Source organism: Gymnodraco acuticeps, unplaced genomic scaffold (genome assembly GCF_902827175.1).
Source record: "Gymnodraco acuticeps unplaced genomic scaffold, fGymAcu1.1, whole genome shotgun sequence".
In the NCBI taxonomy this organism is placed as follows: domain Eukaryota; kingdom Metazoa; phylum Chordata; class Actinopteri; order Perciformes; family Bathydraconidae; genus Gymnodraco; species Gymnodraco acuticeps.
The window spans coordinates 898,258-925,908 of NW_022990646.1; the positions used below are offsets into that span (position 1 = coordinate 898,258).

Below are 27,651 nucleotides of genomic sequence, written 5' to 3' on the forward strand. Positions count from 1 at the left end.
TACCTATAAAAAAAACATTACACTTTATAACCACCTAGAAACAAAGTGATGAATTGTTGTTACCCATTGTTAACATTGTTTGTTAGCTAGCCATAAAGAGTCGAGCATAACTGACCCCGCCATGTCTTCTAATGTTAGCCAAAAACGTTAACACAAGCTAGGTAGCTAGCAGTAGCTTGAGTTTCTAGCAAGTTGTTAGCAAGGACCGAGGTCTGCATTGATTGATTGATTGATTAAAAAGTGTATTAACAGCTTGTATATTGGGTACAGTACAGTACAGCTCAAAACATACAATTGTTAAGGGGATGCAGACCAGAGAAAGACTTTCGTCTTGTTTACATCAGGGTCCCCCATTTCCAATTCATCATGTCATTTAAGACATATAAGACATATTTGACATACAGATGGCTTATTTACAATTTACATACAGGTGGTTTTTTTACATACAGATTGCTTGTTTACAATTTTCATTTTAGATTTCGTTCTAATACATCCTAACCGGACATTTAAGACATACCAAGTCTACAGATATACAGTTAGTAACAGAGTCTAAAATGCGAGTATATACATAGATGGGGGGGAAGCTGTCCATTGAACGACAGGTTGAGATTTGTACCATTACCGGGGCCAGTTTTGCAATGCTCTCCCCCGAAGGTGCTCTTTAAGAGAGGTTTTGAAGGTAAGTATAGTTTTACTTTCCTTTACAGTTGTGGGAAGAGTGTTCCACCTTGATGTGGCATAATTGCGAAACGTGTATTCCCCCTTTTTTGTGCCAAATCTGGGTTTCACATGATTTGTGGAGCTCCCTCTGGTGTTATGATCATGGTATTCCTTGACCTTTGGGAAGAATTTTGACATGTACATGGGTACCATAGAGGTGTAGTGGATCTTGTAGACCAGGCATTGCAAGTAGCTGTACTCTGTCGTCTACTCTAAGCCATCCTAGGTTGTCAAAGTGGGCAGAGGTGAGGTGGGTTCTAGATGAAAGGTCAAGCAGTAGTCTGACCAGTTTATTTTGCGATGTTTGAAGTTTTATTTTTAGCGCCTTGGAGTTGCTATGGTACCATGACGTGCAAGCATAGTCATAGTACCCTTGAATGAGTGCTCCTGCCAGAGTTTTCAGGGTGTTTTTGTTTACCAGAGAGGAGATCCGGTATAGGAATCTAGTTCTTTGATTGACTTTTTTTATTACATTGGATGCCATTTTGTCACAGGAGAGGTTTGCATAAGCTAGCTATGTAGGAGAGCACGCTAATTGCTAACAACCAAGCGTTTTGAGCTCCATTATTTTATGGCGCAAGAACATATAGCCCAAGTCAAGCTCCAATAATACGCTTTTCCTATATGTGGAGTTTTTAAAATACATTTATAGTAATGATAAAACATGATAGCCAAAGTTAGTTGAAATGCCTCAGGCAAACAAATAATCAGTCTGACGATATTAGTTGGTAGCTAGCTACCAGGTAACCTTATCCTAGCTTGTGGGCAGTGTGCAAAATACGGGGGGGGGGGGGGGGGGGGGGGGTCCGGGTTAACACCTGAGCCCCCCTGAAAGCCTCAACAGCAACATTTGAGGGAGGTCTCAAATTATGATATTTATTTGTCACTTGCAATGGTCACTTACATGTTTTTAAGCTTACTATGTCCAGTAGCCTATTCATAATTCAAAACATTTATTCACAAGTATCTTCTATTTTGGCTGGAAAAAGCATTTCCTCGCATAGAATCGAAAACAGACGGCTCTTTAACGGTCGCGTATTCATTCATTCATTCATTCATATGAACGTCAGAATATATAATTATTTGACGGCACCCCTGAAGACGCCAGACGGCGCCCCGGTTGAGAAACGCTGCTATAGACTACTGATTGTCTTGGCTTGCATCCATGAAATATTGTATAGGCCTACTGCATATTGAGAAATCTATCTTCGACCGGTATATTGCGCAATAAACGGGAGATGGGGACCCCCCCCCCCCCCGTCCCCCCCGATTATTGACGGGTATTTCGCACACTGCTTGTGGGTATAAACAGGGCCGTCCCTGGCCAACTTGGGGCCCCAAGCGACATTGCGAGATGAGCCCCCAGCCGACAGGAGTGAAAACTATTTTTTTGGAAACAAAGTACTTTGCAAATGTAATTCCTGTTTATTATTATTATTATCAACACAGTTACTTTTTTATACAGTGAGGTAAATGGTAAATGTGCATGTATGTCGTTCAGTATGCGTTTACAGGCATTTCCTGCCAAATACTAGCCTCAAAAAGATTAAAATATAATTAATGCAAATAAACTACTTCTACTAATAATAATGTGAGGCCCCATGCAGCCTGCATGATCGGCCTGTAGGGAGGGACGGCCCTGGGTATAAAGCAGGGGTGGGGAACCTTTTTCCTCTCAAGGGCCATTTCAACATCCCCCGAGGACCGTACCAATTATTGACCTCTGCTTAAAAATACTAAAATCACAGCCCATTAATTTTGCCTTTCTTTCATGCTCTGCAAAGACAAAGCAGCCTCTTAATCCAGATATTTTACCATGACTCACGCATGCATGCACGTGCACGGTTGTGGCGTGACCACCAAAACAGAAATATATGGATTATGGACACAAGATGTGTACACTTTGAGAGCAACATTAGGAGATCTATACATCTCTCAACACCCATATGAAACAGAACTGTAAGCAGATTTATTTTTCTTTATGGATATTTTACAAATCACTCCCCTTTCAAACTGTATTCTTGTTTATTAATAACAACTTTTTTTGTACTATTATATGTTGTATGTACTGTAATGATCATATAAAGATGTGCCTTTACCTCACAGGTTGTAAAAGCTTCTTATATTTGTTAGCATAGCTAACTAACCAGATGCTAATAACAACAAAGGTATTGACTGTATGATCAGTATGACAGATGAACAGATCGCCACTGGGCTTTCAACTAAAGACACAGCCACGCAAAAACTGCGGCCTGTGTACGGCTCCTTATGGGTACTGCAATTTCTGAAGTGCCGGAGCGCCGTTCTGGTGCTCTCCATCAGCACTACACCCATGTCAGATGAGACATATACCACGTGATGACACGTTAGGCTCGTGTTTTGTTCAAGGACCTTGACCTTGGCCAGGAAAAACAGGCACTCGCTTGTTTAATTATTTTGCGGTCTAGATTTATTGAATTTTTTTCTTTTTTGCGTGTGTTTATACATGACATTGAGGGCCGTACCAAATGGTCTCGCGGACCGCGAGACCATTTGGTATATACGGCCCGGAGGCCGGAGGTTCCCCACCCCTGGTATAAAGGAAGCCCTCAAAATAAATGTTTGAGGGGTTCAGGTTAGGTTGTGTAATTGAGATATTCTATATTATAATAATACAGCATCTAGAAAACAACAGAGACGCATGACCTCTGTTCTCTAAAAAGGTGAGACTGATAATGGCAGCACATAGACATCAATACTGGACTGATCCTTTTATTATCATTTATTCATTTAAGTGTCTAAGTGACAGGTAATACAAAAAATGTGCCTTCCAAAGACTAGTTGACACATTAAACAATAAACCTGGCCAAGGGTGACATCAATCTGGTGCACTGAAACCCTTTGCCTATGTGGTCTGTATGATGTGCCCATAACCTTGAATATACGCATGCATCTCCTTGAGGGTCATTTTTATGTGGGATTTGAAACAATCCCATATGATTACATTGTTTGTTCTTCCACCAGACCTTTCAGCTCAAGCAAACCTAGAGTGCTGAGGAGGCTATGGCATTTATTTTGTTGAATTTACCTCCAGCTTAAAATACCCATTAGCATCATGCACGAGAAAATACAAACCTGCCACTCAAATGACTGCACAGTGAAGCGTTAAACCACAAACAAACACAGAATTGTACAGAGGCACAGAAACACTCTAAGTAAGGGTTACATTGTTGGCAACATGTCCTCAGTGAACACTCAGATTGGTAGAAGTATATCCAATTATGAATGTTTACATATTCCCACAGTATTGATCTACATGTCATGCCTTTTGGCTAGAAATGATGGAATGGCTCTGGGGTTTATCTGTGAATAGATGCATCTTTGAATTTAGAATGTATGCATTCCTTTTCTGTTCACATGCTGGCTTTGTTGAAGGTGTTGCTGCATGTTACATTGCATTATCATTCGGCAGAAAGATGTTGTTGGAGTGGCGAGAAGGAGATAGAGTTTGATGTCAGTGCATCTTCTCTCTGATATTGTCTACAGAGAGCAAATACATCATAATACTGTACTCAAATGATTTCTGTTGAAATGACAAAAGAGATGAGTCATGCACTATTTTTATACTGATTGTTTGTTGTGTGTAATTAGTTTGTCAAGTTACAACAAAATATCATTTAAAATCAGTACATTGAAACTGAAATGATCAGGATAACAAGTGAAAGTCTCAAGAGGAGTGAAACATATATTTTGTTTCGCAGTGGTCTTTTTGTGTTAGACAGCAAGTCATTTCAAAGATTAATTAAAATAATGTTAAGTTATTGATTTTGCTGAAATAAATAAGAATATTGAGATTACAGAAATGTCTTAAGGACATCAAAACATAAACCAGTCGTAGTTTTCTGCCTTTAAAACATATTGTCTGTTCATGGTGTTGTTTACTCATCTGCTACTGAATTGCGACATCAAAGAGCCATGCATGACCTCGCCTTGTGATGGGAAGAGGGGAAGTGGAGGGGGGGAGAGGACATGCAGTTTTTAATGAAGCATTCATGTTGTTGATGTCTTTCCCTCTGTCTGCTTCTGACACTACCTGCGGAAACTTGGCGAGTGTAGATGTTAAATATATGGCACCTTGTTTCCTTGCCACCTTACCTTAACCTTTAATAGTCAAAAAGTAACTAATCTGTGCAAACAATAATGCTAAAGAAAGCCAAGCACTCAGATACTGTATATTCAATTAAAAATCTAATTCTGTTCTACTCGCTTTCATCTCTCTTAATGCTCTTCTTATTCTCCATCTGTTTCCAGGTGGGAGGTGCCACGGAGAAGGCACGGTAAGGGAGAGCAAAGACCTGCGGAAATAGACAATTTGAAGGCATTGCTCAGCTTTGGCTCCTTCATCCTTTGTACCCCACTTATGCAAGAGGCAGCAACAGCTATTGTGAAAGAGAAGCGTTGAGCCGAGAAGAAAACTGGAGAAAGAGCTAGAGCAGCAGGAAGAGGAGGACATTTGACAGATAAAAAGAGGGAGCTCTGCAGCAGGATCCCCACCGCGGTCTGCGTGACTGGTCTGTGCAAGCAGGGGGAGAGAGAGAGGAGAGAAGGTAGGAGAGAAGGTAGGAGAGAAGGAAGGGGGAGGGGAGGCGATTCAGCGCAGTGCAAGCTGTATGGATGAGTAGCAGCCGCGGCACAGGCAGCAGCATCAGCACCACTAGCTGTAGCATCTTTCTTTGTGGCTGCTGGAGGCTGTCTTGTGGCTGCCGTAGCGTCATCCCCACACACACCGCTACCGGGACGCAGACGCCTTCACTGCCTGCCTTATTCGCACACATGTCGTGGTGGCCACCCGAGAGGAGGTAGTGAGTGACAGGGCTCTGGGGACAGAGGGACACAGGAAGAGGAAACCGGCACGACTGGAGGTGGTGCAAACGAGAGGAGGGCTGGAGCGACGCCGACTAGAGCAGCAGTAGCAGCAGAGGCAGCAGCAGCAGTAGCAGCGGCACCATGGCGCAAGCCGCCAAGCAGCTCCGTAAGACCAAGGACCTCGCAGAGGCCGCCGCCCAGGAGCAGCGGGAGAAGGAGGAGGAAAAGATCAAAAAGAGGAACCGCTCCAGGGACCGCAGGCGCAAGGTATGACTGGCTGTATCTGACACAGGGGAGATGACGGTGTACCCTACATCCATATATCCCCCTCTACCTGCCTTTCTCTTATCTCTCCAGGGATCATTTGTGCATCATTAGTGAGGATGCAATTACACATGTTTAACTACTCAGTAGGTCCTGCGGCCTCATCTGGTGTGTGTGTGTGTGTGTGTGAGTGTGTGTGAGTGTGTGGTGTGTGTGTGTGTGTGTGTGTGTGTGTGTGTGTGTGTGTGTGTGTGTGTGTGTGTGTGTGTGTGTGTGTGTGTGTGTGTGTGTGTGTGTGTGTGTGTGTGTGTGTGTGTGTGTTGTGTGTGTGTGTGTGTGTGTGTGTGTGTGTGTGTGTGTGTGTGTGTGTGTGTGTGTGTGTGTGTGTGTGTGTGTGTGTGTGTGTGTGTGTGTGTGTGTGTGTGTGTGTGTGTGTGTAGGCTAACCAGTCAAGCACTTATGCTCTGGTACAGGTTGTGCTTGTCGGTCAGATATGAAGCTATAGGGAAGGAAAAGGAGGCTGATTGTGTGCCGTTAGAGATGGGACCAATATTGGCTGTAGGTTAGATAACAGGTGATGTCAGTTTCCCTTCAGATGCTTTTTGGGGGGAATCTCAGCCTTACATGGGTGCAGCTCATTCATATTAATGCAATGCAAGTTCAGTATGCTGCGCTTACATGCGTTTGAATGCATATAATCCTGTCACGATTGACATGCTCTGCACGCTCAACACACAAAGCTGTATTAGATGTGGTGTCTTTCCCCGTTTTACAGATTTCTTTCATTGGGGAAAATGTAAAATGGAGGGGGAAGATGGAGGTACACCCCTCATAATAGATGCAACACATTTGTATCTATTTTGGGGGGCGTGTTTGTGCTACATGTTGTGTTTCATTCTATGATGTTTTGCGAGCTATACATATTTGTTGGGAAGAGGATTAATATTTAAATGTGTTGTCACAAACCAGGCACGCAGAGTACATCCTGTAGGCAAGAGGTCTCTCATTCAGCCTTCTATCTTACTTCTCTCCCCTGCACTCTCCCGCTCTGGCGCTGCCTTTAGGTGTGGATTTTATTGGGGTTCTGCTGCCCCGAATTCATGCTTGGCGGCACTATGATGATTCATAGTCTATCACGAAAGGCACTTGTTGACTGGATTAAAAAATTACTTTTATGAATTGTATCCCTGAGTGGAGTTTACAGCAGTATGCCATTTACAGGCTGTGTTCAATGAAATGTCAGCTCTCAATTACATTCTGTTCCTCCTGCAGTATTTCTGTGTGCTCATATCGACGTGGAGTTGGTGGCAACAGATAATAGACAGGTATTTTTATATTCACTCTGTGATGCGTGAGGTGTGTGTATGTGTGTGTTTAAAGCATTAAGAATGAGAAACAAAAGAGACAATGACCAGACAGGCTCTGCATTGTGGTAATGGGCGGGGGCACACCATGATATGGTTAACCATGCAAGATTTCAATTAAGGCAGTTAGGCAATATTTGTGGGAATGTTGTTAATTTTGAAATTCCCTTATAACAAGGGTATTGTGTACCAAAAACATACTATCAATTAATGAGCGATAGACGCTACAAAACCCAAACTGTGGTTGGGCGGTATGAAAATGTATATTGCCTGAGCATATATATTTGCAAAGTGACAGAAATGAGCAGTTTCCTTTTTATTAAATGTTGTTTGTATTTATCTATTGTGGGCAATTAGAAAGGCTACCTAATGCCAGATTCTAGCATCAATGTCACTAATGACGCGTTTCCACTACACGGCCTCGCTCGCCAGTTAATGGACCAGCACCAGAGGCGTTCCCATACACACAGGCGTTGGAGCTGTTCTTCATGAAATCCCAGAAGGATGAAGTGCTCTGACAAACAGTGCCATCTTTGCGCAAAATGATTATACAGGAATGAAAAGTCAATAAATAAACATGTTGTTAAAACTTTTTTTTTTTTTTTCCGCCCCCCCCCCTCCGCCCGCCCGCTGCACCACCCGCCGAAGTATATTTCAGATCTGTGGGAAACACTGGGACTGGCTCACTTCGTTAGGACTGGCTCGCTCGTTTGGACTGGCACACTTTATGGCGCGTCTCCATTACAGTTTAGGAACTGGGGTAGTAGCCTACTATAGTAACGCAGTGTAGGCGGAGCGATCGGCTCGTGTTGTTGTTGTCCTTCACTACGCGATACTCACTCTTCATCTTTTTCAGTTTTTCCCTACACTGCAAGACAGTCCTCGAGTAACCGCTTCCGCACATTCTTTCACACACACATACGGGTTTTGGGCCGAGGGCAACACCGTACTTCCGGTATCCACCATTTCACGTGAGGTGCAAGCAGAATATCATAGTCTATTGCCTTAATCAATATCTGGTCAACTCTAAAATACCACATATATGCATTGGCATGATAATATTATTGTGACAAGTGGGGTATTCACCTGGTGTTTCAAGAAGATAGACGTAGATGCTGCCAAAATCGACCGAAGGCCACTTTCGAGAGTCGTTTTTCCATACATCTGCAGGCAGTCTGTAAGGGCAATCGGACAACCCACACAGCTCTAGTTTACGCTGGTAACGACCTAGAGCACACCCGTCAAGTCCAGAGATGTCATCCGAAGACATGCAGCGATTTCTTCGGTCGTTCATTCAGAAAAAAAACCTAGTACGCTCTGCCTGGCAACATTACCTAGCTGTTTATATTAGCACCTCCAGGATATTAGCACCTCCAGGAAAATGGCGTATTTATATATATATATATGGCGCGCGTTGCATTGTGTGTAGCTCGTGACGTCACTGTGTGTGAAAGAATCAGTGTAGAGGCCTCCTGAAATACTTTCATATTGCGAGTTGTCCCGCAACGACGATTCTCTCTGACCAATCAGCAGTCGAGAGTAGGGATGGGAACGATTAATCGAATATTCGAATATTCAAAATTATTCAGGTATTCGAATCATTATTCATGTATTCGAATACATTTTTTTTTTTTTGGGAGTGATGCCAAAGTTGATTACATATTATCGAATTGAATAATTCAATGTATATACGACAGTGCCATAGCTAAATGTGTTAGTTGACGTCTAAAGGTGTGTTTTGCTCCGCTCACCGGTCCCTCACAGCGGGCAGAGCTGCAGGTGCTGATCTCTCTCTCTCTTGCGTCCGGTTATACTTCACTCGTGTTTATGTCCAAATCCATCAGATCTAGCTAGTTCTAGCCAATGATATGGCTGCTGCCCCTCCCTACACGCAGATCACGCAGACTCAAACCTAATCTTAGGCCCAAATGTGGCGCAAATGCGCTCCGCAGCCGTTGCGAGGTTCCAGCGCTAACAGTTCATGAGCGTGCTCCCCCGCCCCCTGTCAACACTCGCGACACATGAGTGGCCAGCCTAAACAACAATAAGCGCTACTTGGCAACCGTGTGTGGCGGCAAAGTACAGAGACATTTTGACTGGAGAGATTTAGTTTTGCTGGTATTCAACATATTTTACCAGTCATAGTCCGGTAATTATTTACACTCTAAGAAGAGTCCTACACAACAGACATGGCGTCAAAAAGGAGTAATGTGTGGAAATATTTCGACCAGGTTAGTGAGTGCGGTGTAGAGGTCAAACTATGCCAAAGGAAACTTATATTTACATGCTATACCTTGCTATACCCGCAACCTCCGTTCCAGCTGAGAGGGTCTTCTCTACAGCTGGGCTGATTGTGAATCGCCTCTGCACATGAAAGCTGTATGCCTATAGCTGTCAAACTGTGATCACCAGTTCATACATTTGACAAATTCGACTTGGTTTCTACACTTAATTGAACATGTATGTATTTATTTCCAAAAATTATTGAAAACAAATTGGGTAAAAAAAAAATTAAAAAGAAAATAATTCTGAAAAACATTTTGAATTTTTTTTAAAATATAAAAATACCTGTCTATTATCTGTTGCCACCAACTCCACTTCGATATGTGCACACAGAAATACTGCAGGAGGAACAGAATGTAATTGAGAGCTGACATTTCATTGAACACAGCCTATAAATGGCATATTGCTGTAAACTCCACTCAGGGATACAATTCATACCCAATTTTTTTTTTATAGGATATGTACATTTCGGTTAACCGGTTAAACGTTTTTTGGGGGGGTCGAATATTCGAATATACATTTGCTTTCAAATTCCCATCCCTAGTCGAGAGTGACGTCACAGCCTGGTTGTTCCTGGCCCTAGAACCCCGATTTTATGGGGCCAGAAAAACTGTGAATTAGGACCCGCTAGCCGGTACTAGGCCAAGTGGAAACGCAACCAAACGCGGGCCGCTGACGTCACAGCCCTCTTAAACGGGGCTCCGCGCTGTAGTGGAAACGCGCCATAAGTAAGAGAGCAGCCGGAAACAGGCATTTTGATTCTGATTACTTTCATTCTGAAACCCATCCTCTTTCAAATCCACTGAGACCTGCTTTTAATAAAATTATTGAATACACTAACAGGGTAGAAAAATAATGTAACTTCAACTGATGGTATGATACAGCTTTGTGGATGTTTTAGTCTTTCTTACTGGCCAAATCAAAAGTTAAGTTGCTAAGTGCTCTTCAGTCGATACAGATACAGTTTTGAAGGCCAGTTTTAGTGCTTACCTAATTTCACCGCACTTAGCTAGCCATCCACTTAAGGTTCGCTACCTTAGTTATTTTCACTTTTAAAAATCAATCAAGTATGTTTAAGATTTCATTAATGGCCATTTGGTTCAACTGGCTTCTTTGTAAAGAGCTGCTTTAGCTTCACTGATACAATGACTCAAAAACAAAGGTCATGATAGAGGCAAAAGACATGTGCTCCTACTTTGCTCCTAAAGTTATAATTAGATTTCCAATTATATATCAGAAAGAACTCTCTTTTATTAGTATCAGTGTTATACTCAATGAGAAATGGAAGAAAATCTTTGAGGAGCGATGTCGTATCGTTTAGTTGTCGACAGGATATCACAGCTTACAGCACATTTGATGCTATAAGGAAGAATTTAAAATACAAAATAAACCCATTTCTGCTTCACTGCTTCTCTCTGGCCTTTCTCCATCATTTCCACCTCAATCATCAACCCTTCTTTGTTTTTTTTGTATCTCTCTCCACGTCTGTCTTTTATTTCTTTCAGCTGATTGTTGCTATGAACCCCGAGGCAGTCAGGAAGTGAGTCAAAGAGACAGAGAGGCTCAGGCAGGTCTGGGGATGTTAATTAGCTCCATTCGATGTAAATCAAACTCGGCAGCATGGCATCGCTCTTCCCTACTCCTTCCCTTTCACAAAGATCATCTACTACAGTGCCAACAGAGATCCTATCATAACTCTGGATGGACTGGACAGTAATGCAGTTAGAGAATCTGCAAAGAAAGTGCAGGGGCCCTCTGAGACCTCTGCAGAGTCAATGGTTTGAAATAGATCATCAACCTTTGTGTAGTTCATCAATATTTTCTGTCTTTTCTCGCTCATATGTGGAAAATGAAGCAATCCAATCTGAGCATGGTTAAGCTTGTGGTCAGACGTTATTGGAAATGGCAAGATAACAGTACATATACTTGTGAGCAGATCCCTTTCTGACAAAACATAATTGATCACTGGTGTATGGTTTCCAGTCACTAGTCACAACAGTCCAATAACTGCTATTGATTTATGTTGTCATGAATTAATGATGTACAGATCAAGTTTTATTGGCCTTGAACTCGATCTGAGTCCTAAACATCTGGTGCTGATAATTCAGAATACAACTTATATTTACCAATGTTAAGATTAAATGTTAATGCCACATTTAAAAACAGCTGTACACTACTAACATACACCTTTTTTTTGTAATACTTTTCTATTCAAATACTATTGGCCCTTACACACAACCAATCATTTGATTAGCATTAATCTAGGTGGTTTACTAATGAATGAAGCTTCTGAATTCAATGTGATGCTATCAGCTAGGGAGAAGTGTCACACTCTTGGAGTCGTCACGACTTCAAAACCACATGTGGTTTCATTAAAGTGAAACAGAGTGATGCTTCTTTCCTCCTAAATGATCTTTGGCCGAACACAGACACCAGCTGGCAGAGAGCACTTAAACCAGACCACAAGCAAATTAAATGTTTACCGATTATCAAGTTACTCACGGAATTAACAATAATCAGCGACACATGATATGAACTGCAGTTGGTAACATTAGATGGTTGGTTCAGGCAAAAAACCAAACGATGCTACCTAAATCTTTGACATTTCTACTATGAATGCAACCTCATTAGTGTATCACATTTCCATAGGGAAATAGGGCAAATAATAGTATGGCTGAGATTAAACCGGACGGCAATAACACATAATAAGAATGTAATAATGGGAATGAAAGAAGAACACACTTCTTTGGTCATCTTCAAGGTTTCTTTTGGGGGTTATAACAATGAGATGGAGTAATCTAGGACATGAAACCTTTTATGCCCCTTTCACTCCAAGGCTTTTCCCGTTCTAGCTCCGTGCTAGAGCTTTTCTGGTTCGGAACCTCTTCTTCGGTTCAGCTCCTGCTCTGTTCACACCGCTCAGAGCCCGACTGGTGCTGCGTCATCGTTTGCGTCATGACGTAACCGTTTGCGTGCCTGCTTCATAAAGCCAAACCGCGCGGAAACCCCTCACATCGACATCGACAACAACAACAACAACAATGACCGATTGTATTGAAGCGCTACTCGTTTTGGTCGATGGCGTTAAAGCTAGCTGTTGTTAGCCTCTGCATGCGCCAAGCTCAAAATACCCAGCTTTGCAGAATTAATTACTATGGTATAACATTAAAACTGATGCCCCCGCTTCCGACGTAAGCGTGACGTATGCGGTGCTTGCTTTCTAGACCGACACATTTTTGGTGCTTGAAACGAACCGGATTGCGGAGCTTAGAGGCGGCTCCGCTGCGGTGTGAACAGGAAAAAACGATGCTTTTCAAGCTCCAGCACCGAACCGGCCCTGGAACCGCGTTGGTGTGAAAGGGGCATTATTCTAGAACCTCAGCTTCCTTGGGCCAGCACATGATTCTGTTTCCTCCATCACTGCACTTATTACAATGGATTCAAAGATTGGCTAATGCATTGTGTGTGCTTCACATGTGCACATACTGTGAGTGAAATAGCAGGGCTTCAGGCAGGGTATCTCATCCACTTTTATGTAACCTTATGGATACCCCACACTAGTTAGCCAAAACCCTGTTCTATCTCTCTTCCTTGCACATAACAACTCATGGAACAATAGCAACAGAAATACTTTTGAGTAATGCTTATCTTTGGAAATTGTGGTTCATCCGCATTTGGTTAAAATCGTTATATCCTTGAGGTATTTTAGTTTTTGCAGTCGAACCCAATGATTCAAAAACAGTCCAGTTATACTGTACACTGAAACACACAACTTTGACATGCAGTACTCCTATGACCACTCAAAACGTTTTAATTTAAATTGATTAGCTTCAGGTCAGATCATTTAAAAATGCAACAAGCCATGAGGAATGTATTTTCTATCTAACAGCTTTGTTGGCTTTACAGAGCAGAAGTGATTAAAGACGTGTTTCACTTTCTACTCAGCTTCTGTGTTTGAGACCTTTTCTCTTGAAAGTAAGTATATCTTACCATTTCAAATGGTTAGCTAGCCTTCCATTTTTAAATACAGTATTATACGCTGTCCCAGATTCTCCGAAAGACGGGTTTATGAAAATAATACTTTGATTCACTCTGTATTTGAGGGGGAAGAGGGAGGTAGTGGAGTTTGTTTATTTGTTCCCATGAGAGTGGGGCTCATAAGGACCCAGAATCCAAAGGACTTATGTATCTGATATGTCATTGTATTTGCATTGGGTGAGCCTCTGTATTTGTGCAGATAGTTGTGCATTGGATTGTATGAATATACCGGTATTCATTCTTTTTTTATATTGTGCTCACTTTTCGGTATTCTTGTTATAAACTATAGTCATACATTGTGTACCACTAGGAGGGAGAAAGTTCACAGAAACATACTTAGACATTAGGCTTACATATTAGCCTATGTTAAAGTCTTGTAATGATCCATTGATCTGGATCAATGTATCCACTCAGTGATGAAAAATCTAATATCATTAATGCAATATGAAAACAAACAATACATATCACTGTTATCAAGGGTGATAGCGCCAGTAGCATTCAGTGCTAGCAGCATCCAGCCTAACTTACGGCCTGTCTACACTACAGGCATACAAAAATCTTGAAGCTGGGCGTGTCTGAAGCTTGGCGATTTTTTGCGAGCAACGCGACCAACAACCAATCACATGAATCTCCCGCCCCCGACATACAAAGCAATAGCAATGTTAAAACGAAGTCAACTGGATATAAAATCCCCAAACAGGCGAAAACCTACCAGTTTCACCCACTGTCTCTGCCACCTCCCTCCATGCCTGGTTCCTCCGGTTTGTATCCCGGTAAATAGTTCTGGTCGGAAAGAACCGGGTGATTTGCTACCGTAATTTCTCGTTTGGAATATGAGGAAATGAACTGCGGTCTGGCTCTCCCAGTTTGCACGCGGTTTGATTGGCTAGCGCTTGTACTGGCGGGAATTGCAAAAACGGGATATGATTGGCTGACGCCAGCTTCGAGCAAGCATCGAGCCTCAAAAGTTGAACATTGTTCAACTTTTGACGCCGATAGACGCTCGCGATGCTTGCAACGCCTTGCCATGCTACCCACAATGCAGTTCGGCGAAGTTTGAAAATATCCTACGTCACCCCATTCAAATGAATGGGCGAAGCGTTGAAAGCATTTTTTGACGCTGAGCTTTAAAACGGGATCTTCTATTCAAGGGATCGGCTCATTCAAGGTTTATTTTAGTCATATTTATTAAAAAAGGATAGATTGCGAAATGTGAGAGGTGAAAGCTCTTACATGGAAACAATACTTGAAACTGTTTTTAGAGAGGCATGTTTTTTGGTGGACTACAGCACAAGGTAGTGTAATAGTGTCCTCGTGCATTTGTATCCACTTTGAGGAACGGGAGGGCTGGATGAGCCAAGGTCGAGCCGAGCGAAACAGCACTCAGCCCAGCCCGAAGCCGCCACAGGCTATATTTACCTGCCAGCCTTGGATTACATTGCATCTGAGACTGGAGCAACCCACCTATCGACACATCACTACTGTGGGCTCAGCACCTCTCTGATACTGTATCTGATGTTGCCCCGGATACGTACCTGCTCGAACAACATGGGAAGATTCCAGAATAGAAGCACCATGGTTGATACTTATCAGACCTCTCTTGAGGGCTTATCTAGGACTCGAGTCAGTCACATATTTCATCTGGAGATCAAAGTGATTTTAGATAAGAATTCCTTAGCGGACACCTTTGCTCAACATCAAAAAAGTGATTTTGTTCAGAACTTGAAAACTTAATGTATAGCCAACATCAGCCCCTCAGACATTTGTCTTCAAATGACTAACAGGGTATTCATCCAATTAGGACAATGCCATTTCCATTGTACACTTTCATACTGGGTAATGTTACAAAGGCGTTTTTTATGCCCGCTTTGACCATGTTGAACCATTTTTCAAACTTAAACTGAACATAAAATGAACACAGAGAAGTAATCCTGAAAATCATATCTCAAGTCACAAGCCTTAGACTTAGAAGTTGAGGCCCAAGTCGTTTATTCTCCGTGAATAGAACTCAAAGTCACAATGACTCGAGTCCCATTCCTACCTTGGAATCATGTTTACAGTGTGGGACTTGCCTGATTTTGATCTCAACCCATAGGTTGGCTAAATCATATTGTTGTGTTAGGTTGGTGTCATTACACATTTTCCACTTTTGCATTGAATCTACATACATTGTTTTGCAACACCAGCTACAGTTGACATGGTCAGAGTCATTCTGCCGATGGCCGACTAGATGAATGTGCAGTTGTGAGACCCTTAGTGTCACAGCTCATCTGCCAGCCTCTAGCTGTTAGTCAGATCATCCATCACTATTGTTAGCAAGGCTGCCCAGTGTAAAGCCCTGGCACACAGAGGTACGGGTAAAAGCTGTAAATCTTTTGGTAAAGTTTATTGAGACCCTGGGGTCAGTCAGCAGGCGATCTGAAGTGACTGATGCAACCATGGTGATTAAGGTGTGACACAGCTAGTGGCAGGATGATGAAGGGATGAGGAGATGGACGAGGGCATGCCCTGGTTTGCGATGACAGATCCAACTTGCTGCACAGATCCCCTGCTAAAAAGGAATGTTGGAGTGCTTTGGCTTACTCTCAACTGGACAGCAGTTGGTCGCAGATCAATGTGGATGTTGAGTTTCATTTCCAATCTCAGTGCCTCTGATGAGACTATATCTAGAAGAAAAAATTAATCAGACAGCAATTGTATTCTGCTAAGGACAAAAAACGGTAGCATTTCGGACATTGGAAATGTTGTAATCAACTTGTCTTATCTTAGCACATGTAGCTAACGGCGTACATTTTTCCGGCTGAAACTCATGCTTGTGAACACTTGGCAGTTTGCATCAGACCATGACCCCTGTACTAATATGGTTTGGCACAAATACATAGAGAGTTACAGCCCAATAATTGACCTATATAGAGTATATAGCACTAGCACTAATGATGCAGTCGACACATCACTGGTCATTAGAGAAATCAGTATATGAGCGCTGTTAATTCCCAATAATCATTAGAGGAAGAGTGAAAGTGATACAGACTGGCACACCGATATGCCCACAAAGAGCACACACACATTCACACACACACATAGAGTTTGCGGGGCATTATGTAATGGAATCAGTGCTCCTCAAGTTCTGCATGGATCATGTGCCCGCAGGAACAAACTAATGCATTGAAGCAGCCGCTCTCAGGCACACCCTGACTCCATCACACTGCTCTGCTGCCCTAAACATTTTGCACTAGGTTGGCTCACTAATGGGTATATTACATTATAAAAACAATGTCTAATGTAATGGACACAACCATTCAAAAACATAGCAATATAATATAGTTGTCCTGCAATAAATAATACCTCCTTGAGGCTTATATTGTTTTGCTTGAGTTGAGACCGTGTCAGATTAGTGTGGATTTTGTCAACTTTCTTCAAATCTAATCATGCATATTATTATACCCCAAGCTTTAGCCTTATTTTAACCCATGGTTATGGGTTTTTTATCCCTTATGACAACATGTTTTTCCTTGAAGGCTTCTTATTACAACCACGTTTATTTGTAGGAGGCTTAATATGACTTTGTGTTAGCCTTCCTACAAAGGCAATCAGTACAAAGCAAGGGTGCAAGTCAGAGATCCGTCGGGGGGTTCCTAAAAGGTCATCCATATTGTCATACTGATATTCTGTACAAACTGTGAAGTCCACTGAGACAAATGTAACATTTATGATATTGGGCTATATAAATAAACATTGATTGATTGATTGATCCATTGTCTTTAGGAGAGATCATTACATTCCCGTTCATGTGACGTCACCCGTGTAGCAGTTAAAGGTCCCATGTCATGGCCATTTCTACTGATCATAATTCCATTGTTGAGGTATACTAGAATAGATTTACATTGTTCAATGTTCCAAAATCACATTGGTTTCTCATACAGCATCTCTGTATAGTATGTGTATTCACTCTCTGTCCTAAACGGCTTGTTGGAGCTCCTGCCCCCCCCCCCCTCCCTATGAGCCCACTGTGCTCTGATGTGTGTTTATGTGTTACAATGGCGTTTGTTAGCAACCAGAAAAGGACACCAGTAATGACAAACATATGAGAATGCTGCGTGGGGTCTGGGTGCCGTGTTGGCGGGACGTTGCGGGGCTCGCGGACAGTGTGAGCTGGATTACTGGTGTGGTTTCCTGGTTGCTGCGTGGGGTCTGCGAGACACCGAGACACCGAGGAACTCAGCCTGAGCACACACACGTGAGTGTGTGGCGAACTATGAGGGGAGATCCACGGAGCCGAGGCTGAGAAAAGATAAGGTGTGTGCCGGCAAAACTCCGCGGAGTAGCGCGGCTGAGACAAGATACTGTAAGGCTGAGTCAGTGTGTGTGAGGAGCTCCACGGATTGGTCCATTTGGACCTAGGTATGGGCACGTCACTATACTCAGGAAGAAAAAAATGGAAAAAGAAAAATCTCCAACCTTGGGCAGCATAGACAGGTATTTTCTGTGTTAGAGTTGTACTCGCTACAGGGTGTACTTTGAGGGTTTGTGACTCTGCAGACCAATTACATGCAGAAAAAGCTACATAACACACAAGGGGATGGGTAATAACCGGAAAAGCATGACATGGGACCTTTAAAATGACGTTCCGGAATTGAAAAGTGAGATACAATTGAAAAATGTTAATTGCTGCACTGGAACTATAAGTGTTCTTTGACGAAGCACTGTCACCTTTATTTCACCCTTTGAGCCATGCGTGTGTGTCGGTAATTTAATTGGTTTTGACTATGTGTGGTTATGTATGTGTGTGTTAATCTGCACGATGAAGAAGGTGTCATGTGTCACTGGGATTGCTGTGTGGTGTCAGATGTAATGGCTTCTCCCTCTTTAGACCTTAGGTTGATGATATTCGCTCTTCTTTTTCTGACTCACCTATACTCACCGCTGGGTCACCAGACCTTCCTTCCACCCACACACTAACCTCCTTTTCCCCTCTCTCTCCAAGTGAGGTTCTTACCCTCATTACTTCTGCCCGCCCTACCACCTGTCCTCTGGACCCTATCCCTTCAAACCTCCTTCAGACTATCGCTCCTGATATTCTACCGTTTCTCACCCATTTCATCAACACTTCTCTAACTTCTGGTCACTTTCCAAACAGTCTCAAGGAGGCAAGAGTAAACCCTCTCCTAAAGAAACCCACTCTCAACCCGTCTGATGTTATAAACTACAGGCCTGTCTCTCTCCTCCCGTTCCTGTCTAAATCACTTGAACGCGCTGTCTTTAAACAACTCTCCTGTTATCTCAATCAGAACAACCTTCTGGATCCGCACCAGTCTGGTTTCAAGGCAGATCACTCCACAGAAACTGCTCTCATTGCTGTCACGGAGGAACTGCACACTGCCAAAACTGCATCCCTCTCCTCTGTCATCATCCTGTTGGACCTGTCTGCTGCATTCGACACGGTGAATCATCAGATCCTCCTTCGCACTCTCCAAAAACATGGAGTTTCAGGCTCTGCTCTTTCCCTCCTCACCTCATACCTGAAAGACCGTACCTACAGGGTGACTTGGAGAGGGTCAGAGTCCAACCCTTGTCAATTAACTACAGGGGTCCCTCAGGGCTCTGTTCTTGGTCCCCTACTCTTCTCCCTGTACACAAACTCGCTCGGATCAGTCATTAGCCCGCATGGTTTTTCTTACCACTGCTACGCTGATGACACCCAATTAATTCTGTCCTTTCCCCGCTCAGAGACCCAGGTCGTTGCACGCATCTCTGCTTGTCTAGCTGACATCTCTCAGTGGATGTCTGCTCACCACCTCAAGCTCAACCTTGACAAGACTGAACTGCTTTTCCTTCCGGGAAAAGATTGTCCCACTCTTGACCTAACAATCAACATCGGCACCTCAGTTGTTTCCCCGACTCAGACTGCAAGGAATCTGGGTGTGACCCTAGATAACAACCTGTCCTTCACTGCAAACATCGCTGCTACAACCCGTTGCTGCAGATACACGCTTTACAACATCAGGAAGATACGTCCCCAGCTGACACAGAAAGCGACTCAGGTTCTGGTCCAGGCTCTCGTCATCTCACGCCTAGACTACTGCAACTCCCTCCTGGCTGGTCTACCTGCATGTGCCATCCGACCTCTGCAGCTCATCCAGAATGCAGCGGCTCGTCTGGTCTTCAACCTTCCTAAATTTTCCCACACCACTCCGCTCCTCCGCTCCCTTCACTGGCTTCCGGTAACTGCTAGAATCCACTTCAAGACACTGGTACTTGCTTACCATGCTGCGAATGGATCTGGCCCTTCCTACATCCAGGACATGGTTAAACCGTACACCCCAGCGCGTGCACTACGCTCTGCATCAGCCAAACGACTCGCTGCGCCCTCGCTGCGAGGGGGACCCAAGTTCCCATCGGCAAAAACACGTGGGTTTGCTGTCCTGGCTCCAAGATGGTGGAATGAGCTCCCCATTGACATCAGGACGGCAGATAGCTTGCACATCTTCCGGCGCAAACTGAAAACTCATCTCTTTCGACTCCACTTCGAGCGTTAGAACTATTAACGAAGCACTTTTATACTAATAAAGGACTGGCTTACCTAAAGCCAGTTGAGTAGCACTTGAAATGTTTGGCTCTATGAAACCTGATGTACTTATATGATTCAGTTTTCTTCAAGGTTGTGTCTTCCTGGTCGAATGTACTTATTGTAAGTCGCTTTGGACAAAAGCGTCAGCTAAATGCAATGTAATGTAATGTAATGTAGACCCATCACTCAGCAACCAATCTATGCTGATGGACACACACACACACACATCCTGTTGAAATCAAAGTGATGGGTTAAAGAGGAATACTTTCTTATAACAGTAATGGTTTTCAAGTTGTGAAATATAGTATATAGTTCATACAGTCATATCCTCTAGTCCAGTTTGAGTCATCTGTGTGTACATCACCTTAGCAAATCATTCACATAAAGCATACTTACTAATGTCATGTCTAAAAGCTGCTGTGCAGTGTGTTTCAAGTTAAACCACAAACATGATCCAGAATTACATTTTTCTTTACTCTCACTTAGAAAAATAGAACACTAAAAGGAGGATATGTGCCTTTGGTCCATCCACAGAGAGGACTTACAGTGTTAACAAAGGGCAATACTGTATATCTGTGGGAAACACTTCATCACAGCTTCATTATGATAATAATGAGGTTAACGTCAATCGTCAAAGTAATCTTTCTTACAGTGCAGACGCTTTTCTGCTTGCTCCTGCCTCTGCTTACTTTTTATGCTGATTTTCCTATTCTTATTCTCTGAAAACTTCGAGCTGCGGCTCCTGGACATTAACTTATCACTGGGACAGTTATTCTTCGTAAATAGACGGAGGGTTTCAGCCATATTTCAACATTTTTACTACGACGTCAGTCTTACAGTAGCGTGGCCTAGCAACAGCTAAAGCCTGGTAGGCTACTGCATGCTATTTAGCTTAAGCTAGTTGCAAATGGAGTTTGCCTGAACAAGTCAGGAGTGAAATTGTTTATCTCTAACATATTCAACTGCCTGCGTCATCAATCTGTTCCCTCTGCCAAGGACAAGCGGCAAGAGGAATCAAAACAGGAGAAAGACACAACACATCGCGCAGAAAACCCTGAAGAATTATCACTGCACCCGCCTGAGGAATGTTCTGATTATGGGAGACCTATGAGACACATGGAGGAGTCTCCACTGCCCGTCACCCCCTGTCAATGCCTTTGAGGATACTCCGTTCACCCTTTCACCCTCGCCCACCCTCCTGGAGATCGCTGAACACACAAAGGAGATACAGAGGGTTGGCACCGATTCCTTCCTGGAGTTCAAAGACCAAACTAAGGCGATACGCAGGATTGGCAGCATGTCCTTTACCCCCGCTCCTCAACGACGGCCACCAAAATCACTGCACCATCTCCCCCGTCTTCATCACCGCGCCTACGTCAACCACCTCTCCCCCTGGTAGCATGTCCTCTACCCCCGCACCATCTCGCCCGTCTCCATCACCGTGCCTACGTCAACCACCTCCCCTCCCTTCAAGAAAGCATCTGCAGTCTCCCAAGCCTGATAAGGATGTGTGTGTACAAAACACAACAAACTCTTACTGATATGTGCTGGGTCCAGGCTCAAGGGCGTATGGCACTCTCAACTCTTTCCAGGACATGTCGGGGCCCTGCCTGCCAGTAGCTTTGCCGATATCTGTGTTGATAGGTAATAGATTAAGAGCGGTGAATCATCTTAGAAACAGGAAGCGCTCAAACGTTTGTGTGAGTTTATCTAATTTAGCAGTGATTCCTTGTCAGCCACAGCTTGTTACAAAAAACATGACTGATAGTGTGTTTAACAAACTTAAACTAGCGTTATTAAATGTCAGGTCTTTGGCAGGAAAAACATGTTTAATCAATGATTTTATCACTGAGCACAATCTCGATTTTATGTTTTTAACAGAAACTTGGATTGAACAAAATAACAGTGCAGCTGTTCTTATCGAATCAACCCCTCCCAACTTTAGTTTTATGAGTCAGGAAATAATGCATAAGAAAGGGGCTGGAGTTGCTATTCTGTTCAATGATTCCCTTCAATGCAGGAAGACATTGTATGGAAACTTTGATTCTTTTGAATATGTGGCCCTTCAGCTGAAATGCCCCTCTCGAGCTCTGTTCCTAAATATCTATAGACCACCTAAATACTTTGCAAGCTTTTTTGATGACTTTACTGAACTGCTGTCTATTGTGTGTATTGACTTTGACCGTCTAGTCATTGTTGGTGATTTTAACATCCATGTTGACAACCCCCAGGACAGAGGGGCTAAAGAACTGTTTTGTGTTCTTGATAACTATGGACTGACTCAGCATGTGACGGAGCCCACGCACAATAAGGGGCACACTCTGGACTTAATTATCTCAAAGGGTCTGAATATCTCTAAGGTTGTGGTGACTGATGTTGCACTCTCTGACCATTCCTGTGTTTTCTTTGAGAGCTCTATTTCTGTTCACAAAAATGTTCAAAAAGAGGTAACCACAAAGCGATATTTAACTGAAAACACTAGGGAAATGTTTACTCAGAATTTCTCTTCCACACTTGCTCCTGCTAACATCTCAGTAAATGAGCTAGTAGATCATTTTAATTCAAAAATTAAAAATGTTATAGATGCCATTACTCCAACTAAGGTAAATGAAGTGTCTGGCAAGAAAATATCTCCATGGAGAAAGGCCATGACCGTGAAAACAGAAAAAAGAGAATGTCGAAAAGCTGAACGCAGGTGGCGAAAAACAAAACTCCAGGTTCACTTTGAAATCTATAAAGAGAGACTTGGCCTTTATAATTTGGAATTGAAAAACGCACGACAATCGTTCTTCTCTGACATCATTACCAAAAACAAAAACAACGCACGTGCCTTGTTTGCTACCGTCGACAGACTAACTAACCCCCCAGTGTCAGTCGCCTCTGAATTTTTATCCACCAGGGCGTGCAATGATTTTGCCTCCTTTTTCACTGACAAAATTCAGAAAATCAGACAAGCAGTCAGTGCCTCTGCATCAGGAACAGCAAATGTGTTGTCTCTGTGTCCACTTAACATCAATTCAAACACCATGACACAATTCCATCAGATTAATGATAAAAACCTAGAGGACATTATACAACTTCTGAAATCCTCCTCCTGCTGCCTTGATATTATTCCAACAGGATTTTTCAAAGATGTTTTGCCTTGCATGGCCTCAGATCTACTTCATATAGTAAACAAATCTCTTCACTCAGTTATTTTTCCACAGGCCCTGAAAACTGCAGTCATTAAACCGCTCTTAAAAAAGAATAATCTAGATGCTTCAGTAATGAACAATTACAGGCCCATATCAAACCTCCCATTTCTAGGTAAAATCATTGAAAAAGTTGTTTTTCAACAGTTGAGTAATTTCTTGCATTTAAATAACTGTTTCGATGTGTTCCAGTCAGGCTTTCGTCCAAACCACAGCACTGAGACTGCTCTTGTAAAGGTCTTCAATGACGTCCACTTAAACACAGACAGTGGCAGAACTTCAGTGTTAGTATTATTAGATCTCAGTGCTGCGTTTGACACTGTTGACCACAGCATATTACTAGACCGACTGGAAAACTGGGTGGGACTTTCGGAAACAGTTCTAAATTGGTTTGAATCCTACTTAAAGGACAGAAACAACTTTGTTTCTATAGGTAAATACACATCTGAGTTGACAAATATGACATGTGGGGTTCCTCAAGGCTCCATCTTGGGGCCTCTTCTCTTTAACATCTACATGCTACCACTGGCTCAGATAATGAAAAACAACAAAATAAGTTACCATAGCTATGCAGATGACACACACATTTATGTAACAATTTCACCAGGAGACTATGCTCCAATTCAAACACTGAGTAAGTGCATTGAACAAATCAATGACTGGATGTGTCAGAACTTTCTCCAATTAAACAAAGATAAAACTGAGGTAATGGTTTTTGGAGCCAAGTCAGAAAGTATAAAAGTTAGCGCTGAGCTTCAGTCTGCAATGTTCAAAACAACAGATAAAGCCAGAAATCTAGGTGTAGTCATGGACTCTGACCTGAGTTTCAACAGTCACATTAAAACAGTTACTAAATCAGCCTACTATCACCTAAAGAATATATCTAGGATTAAAAGACTAATGTCACAGCAGGATTTGGAAAAACTTGTCCATGCTTTTATCTTCAGTAGACTCGACTACTGCAATGGTGTCTTCACAGGTCTCACTAAAAAATCTATTAGGAAGCTGCAGCTGATTCAGAACGCCGCTGCTCGAGTCCTCACTAACACTAAGAAAGTGGATCACATCACTCCTGTTCTGAAGTCTTTACACTGGCTTCCTGTGTGTCAAAGAATATATTTCAAAATACTGCTGCTGGTTTATAAAGCTTTGAATGGTTTAGGCCCAAAATACATTTCTGACCTCCTGCTAAATTATGAATCTCTCAGGTCTTCAGGGACTGGTCAGCTTTCTGTCCCCAGAGTCAGAACTAAACATGGAGAAGCAGCGTTCAGTTATTATGCTCCAAATATCTGGAACAAACTCCCAGAAACCTGCAGGTCCGCTGCAACTCTGACTACTTTTAAATCCAGGCTGAGGACTTTTCTTTTTGTCGCTGCTTTTAATTGAACTATTCATATCTTAGACTGCACTCTAACTTTTATCCATGTATTTTTTCTTTTAATGTTTAATTGAACTATTCATATCTTAGACTGCACTGTAACTTTTATCCATGTATTTTTTCTTTTAATGTTTATTTTATTAGTTTTTCTTTTTAATGACTGATTTTAAATGCCATTTTCTTAATGTCTTTCATTTTTTGTAAAGCACTTTGAATTGCCTTGTGTTGAAAAGTGCTATATAAATAAACTTGCCTTGCCTAATCAGCTAATATGTTCAAAGTTGAGGTAATACATGTAGAAGCTGCATTAAAACATAAAGCACAAGGCAATCCCAGTTGTAGTGTTGGCCACTTGGCCACCGTTGAAATGAAATCGATCCCCTATTGCACAATATATCAACGCCGATCAACAATCTCCAATTACACGGTGTCATCGTTTGCCTGACTGACCATCATATTTGGGCTCATTGATACAAAATAAAAATAAATCTCTTCTATTTTTGATGTTTTGATTAGATTAACGAATACCTAAGGATTTGTATTTACCGTCAGTCAAATCACTGCAGATATTTCCCCCCCAAAAGGGGCGCGGCCATGAAGAAAGTGCCCAAATGGGTTGCTCACATGAGGGACATAAAAAAAAACATCTGAAAATAATAATTAAAATCAGAGGGTTCTAAGTGTCCCTGCCAAAACCAACTGCCATTCATTCACAGATATCATTTGACACCTCCTGATCCGAGTGAGCTTACATCAGCACTCATTGATGGCAGCCAGACGGGGAACACAGCAAGGGGAGACAGCGAGAAGCAAACCCAAACTGAGTGTTTCTCCTCGTCATCCCTCTGCTAATCCTTCTCTCTCTCACTGTTGTTCGATCACTTTCCTCCCCCGTGGGTTGGATCTGTTGTTGTGTGTTTCTGGTTGTGAATGTATCATCATGCCCATGACATGTATGTAGAAAAAAAAGAAGAAGACTCATCAGTGCTGAACTATCCTCCGCTGCTGTACAGATCTATTGAGTTGCACACTGCACTTGTATAAATACTTCATCGCTAATTCAATTTTAAACTCTAAATAGAAAGATGAAAAAAGGAAGCGACTGTTTGTTCCTCCGCCATGCCCTGAACCCTTTTCTCCGTGTGAAGCTGACCGTTGAGCGGCCCAGACCAAGCAAGGAGGCAGAGGCAGAACGTCCAAAAATATAACCCGACGTGGGCATTTATTAAAATATGAACACATTACACACAGCCTCAATCCTGCTACTGCTGTTCACGTGAGCCCAGCCTGCAGCCACCAGGATCTCACACACACACACACACACTCCCTGCCCCTAACAGACAGGGAAACAGAGCCTAAATACCCACACACACTAATCAGCAACTAGACACAGGTGAGGGGGGAGGAGACAACACAGGGCACCAGGTGCACACAATCCTTTAATAAATACTATCTCAATAATTAGTATTTAAAATGTGCAAATATGCCATACCAAACGGTACTGTGCAATCACGCTAATAAAGTGCTGAGTTACCAGGCCCGAAGCCGTCAGTTCACAGTGACAAAGTTACCTTCGTCACACTCCGTCAGCTATCTTTCCGTGCCTATCCCTGCTCTTCACAGTGTCTTTTTTTCTACCTCCCGCCATCTTTCTCTCCTGTGATTTACCTTCTCCTCCAGCTCGCTCTTCTATCTTTTTGTCTCCCTCCTTTATCTTGTCTCATTAAATGCCATGTTGTGTTCATGCCTCGTGTTTACCACATCTATTCCTCCTGATTTGTAATGGTAGAGGCAGAGAAAGAGCACTGTTATTTATTTTATTTGAACTAAAAATGCTTCTTGGTACGTTGTTTTTGAAATGTATATGTTTATGTGTTGAAGTAAATAATCACATTTATAAATGAAACTATATACAAGAATTTAGAATATGTAAGGTCAGAGATGCTTCAGGTCTAAGTTGACAGGAGAAAAGTGATGAAGAAAACATGGCAGAACTTGTACCTTTTGACATTTCCTTCAATCCAACCCTGTCTAATAGACCTTTCTTACATTTGACTAATATTAGTATATTTTCAAAGTACTTGGTTAAGCTGATTTTGTAACCAAATGGACCCAGGATGCGAACCCAAGCCTCGGTGTGTACTTTGTATGCAGTGGTTGATGTAAAGTCACCCTAACCATCTCTGCATTGCTAGCATGGAAAACAAAAATTAGTAGACATTATTTTCATATTAATGTAATGAATCATACTGAATGTTCGTAAGGCCCCCACAGTATGCCATGCCATGAGTGGAAGCTGTAACAATGAAGTGTGTGTGTGAAAATCCTGTTTAGAGCTATTGACAGAGCCTGTCCTGTCAGCTTCTAGTTTGCTCAGCTCGCACAGTCAGTACTGGGCAATCTGCTGATGAACAAGAATAGAAGCTGGATATAATAGAAGGGGACCAAACCCTGTGCAAAATTGTTTCACCATCCCCAAGTTCAATAATGACTATTCAAGGTCAAAATATGATTTATTTCTTTAAAATTATACAGGAAAACAAGCCAAGCTAAGAACAACTACATATATGCATCCAAGTAGTTACATGAGAAGAGAGCTAAAACCAGCCCTGTCAACGGAGAGTCCGTAGTCAATTATCTGCTTATACCCAGGATTCAAAAATGACTTAAAGGCATGTCAGTGACACATACTAATGTGTCAGTCTGGATGATGTAATGAAATAATTATCATTTGACCATTATTCTAGCTTTTAAATGTCTGAAATGAATTTCACGCATCATAGAGAAGAAGTCAATCGGTTTGTCACATTTCAAAAGTAGGAAAATATGTAGCCGCATTAGTGCATGACCACCATAAAACAGTCGGTTTCCTATTACCAGTGTGTGTGTGTGTCTGTGTGTGGCAGAGTGCAGTTATTGACTGGTAATAATGTGTTGCACATGCACCACACCAAACCAAATGTTAATTTACTGCCTGCTGCGCATATTCAGCCTCAT

General features: G+C 42.5%; 1 protein-coding gene across 9 annotated transcripts in view; it reads left to right on the forward strand.

Moving 5' to 3' along the window:
- Positions 1–5,706: 5,706 nt before the first annotated feature.
- Positions 5,707–27,651, forward strand: part of ank1b (ankyrin 1, erythrocytic b) — a 93,640-nt gene continuing 71,695 nt past the window's right edge. For all 9 annotated transcript variants that reach the window (XM_034229267.1, XM_034229270.1, XM_034229275.1 and 6 more), the window contains exon 1: positions 5,707–5,832. In XM_034229267.1, coding sequence (XP_034085158.1) covers positions 5,707–5,832 — 126 coding nt within the window. The remainder of the gene's footprint in view (positions 5,833–27,651) is intronic.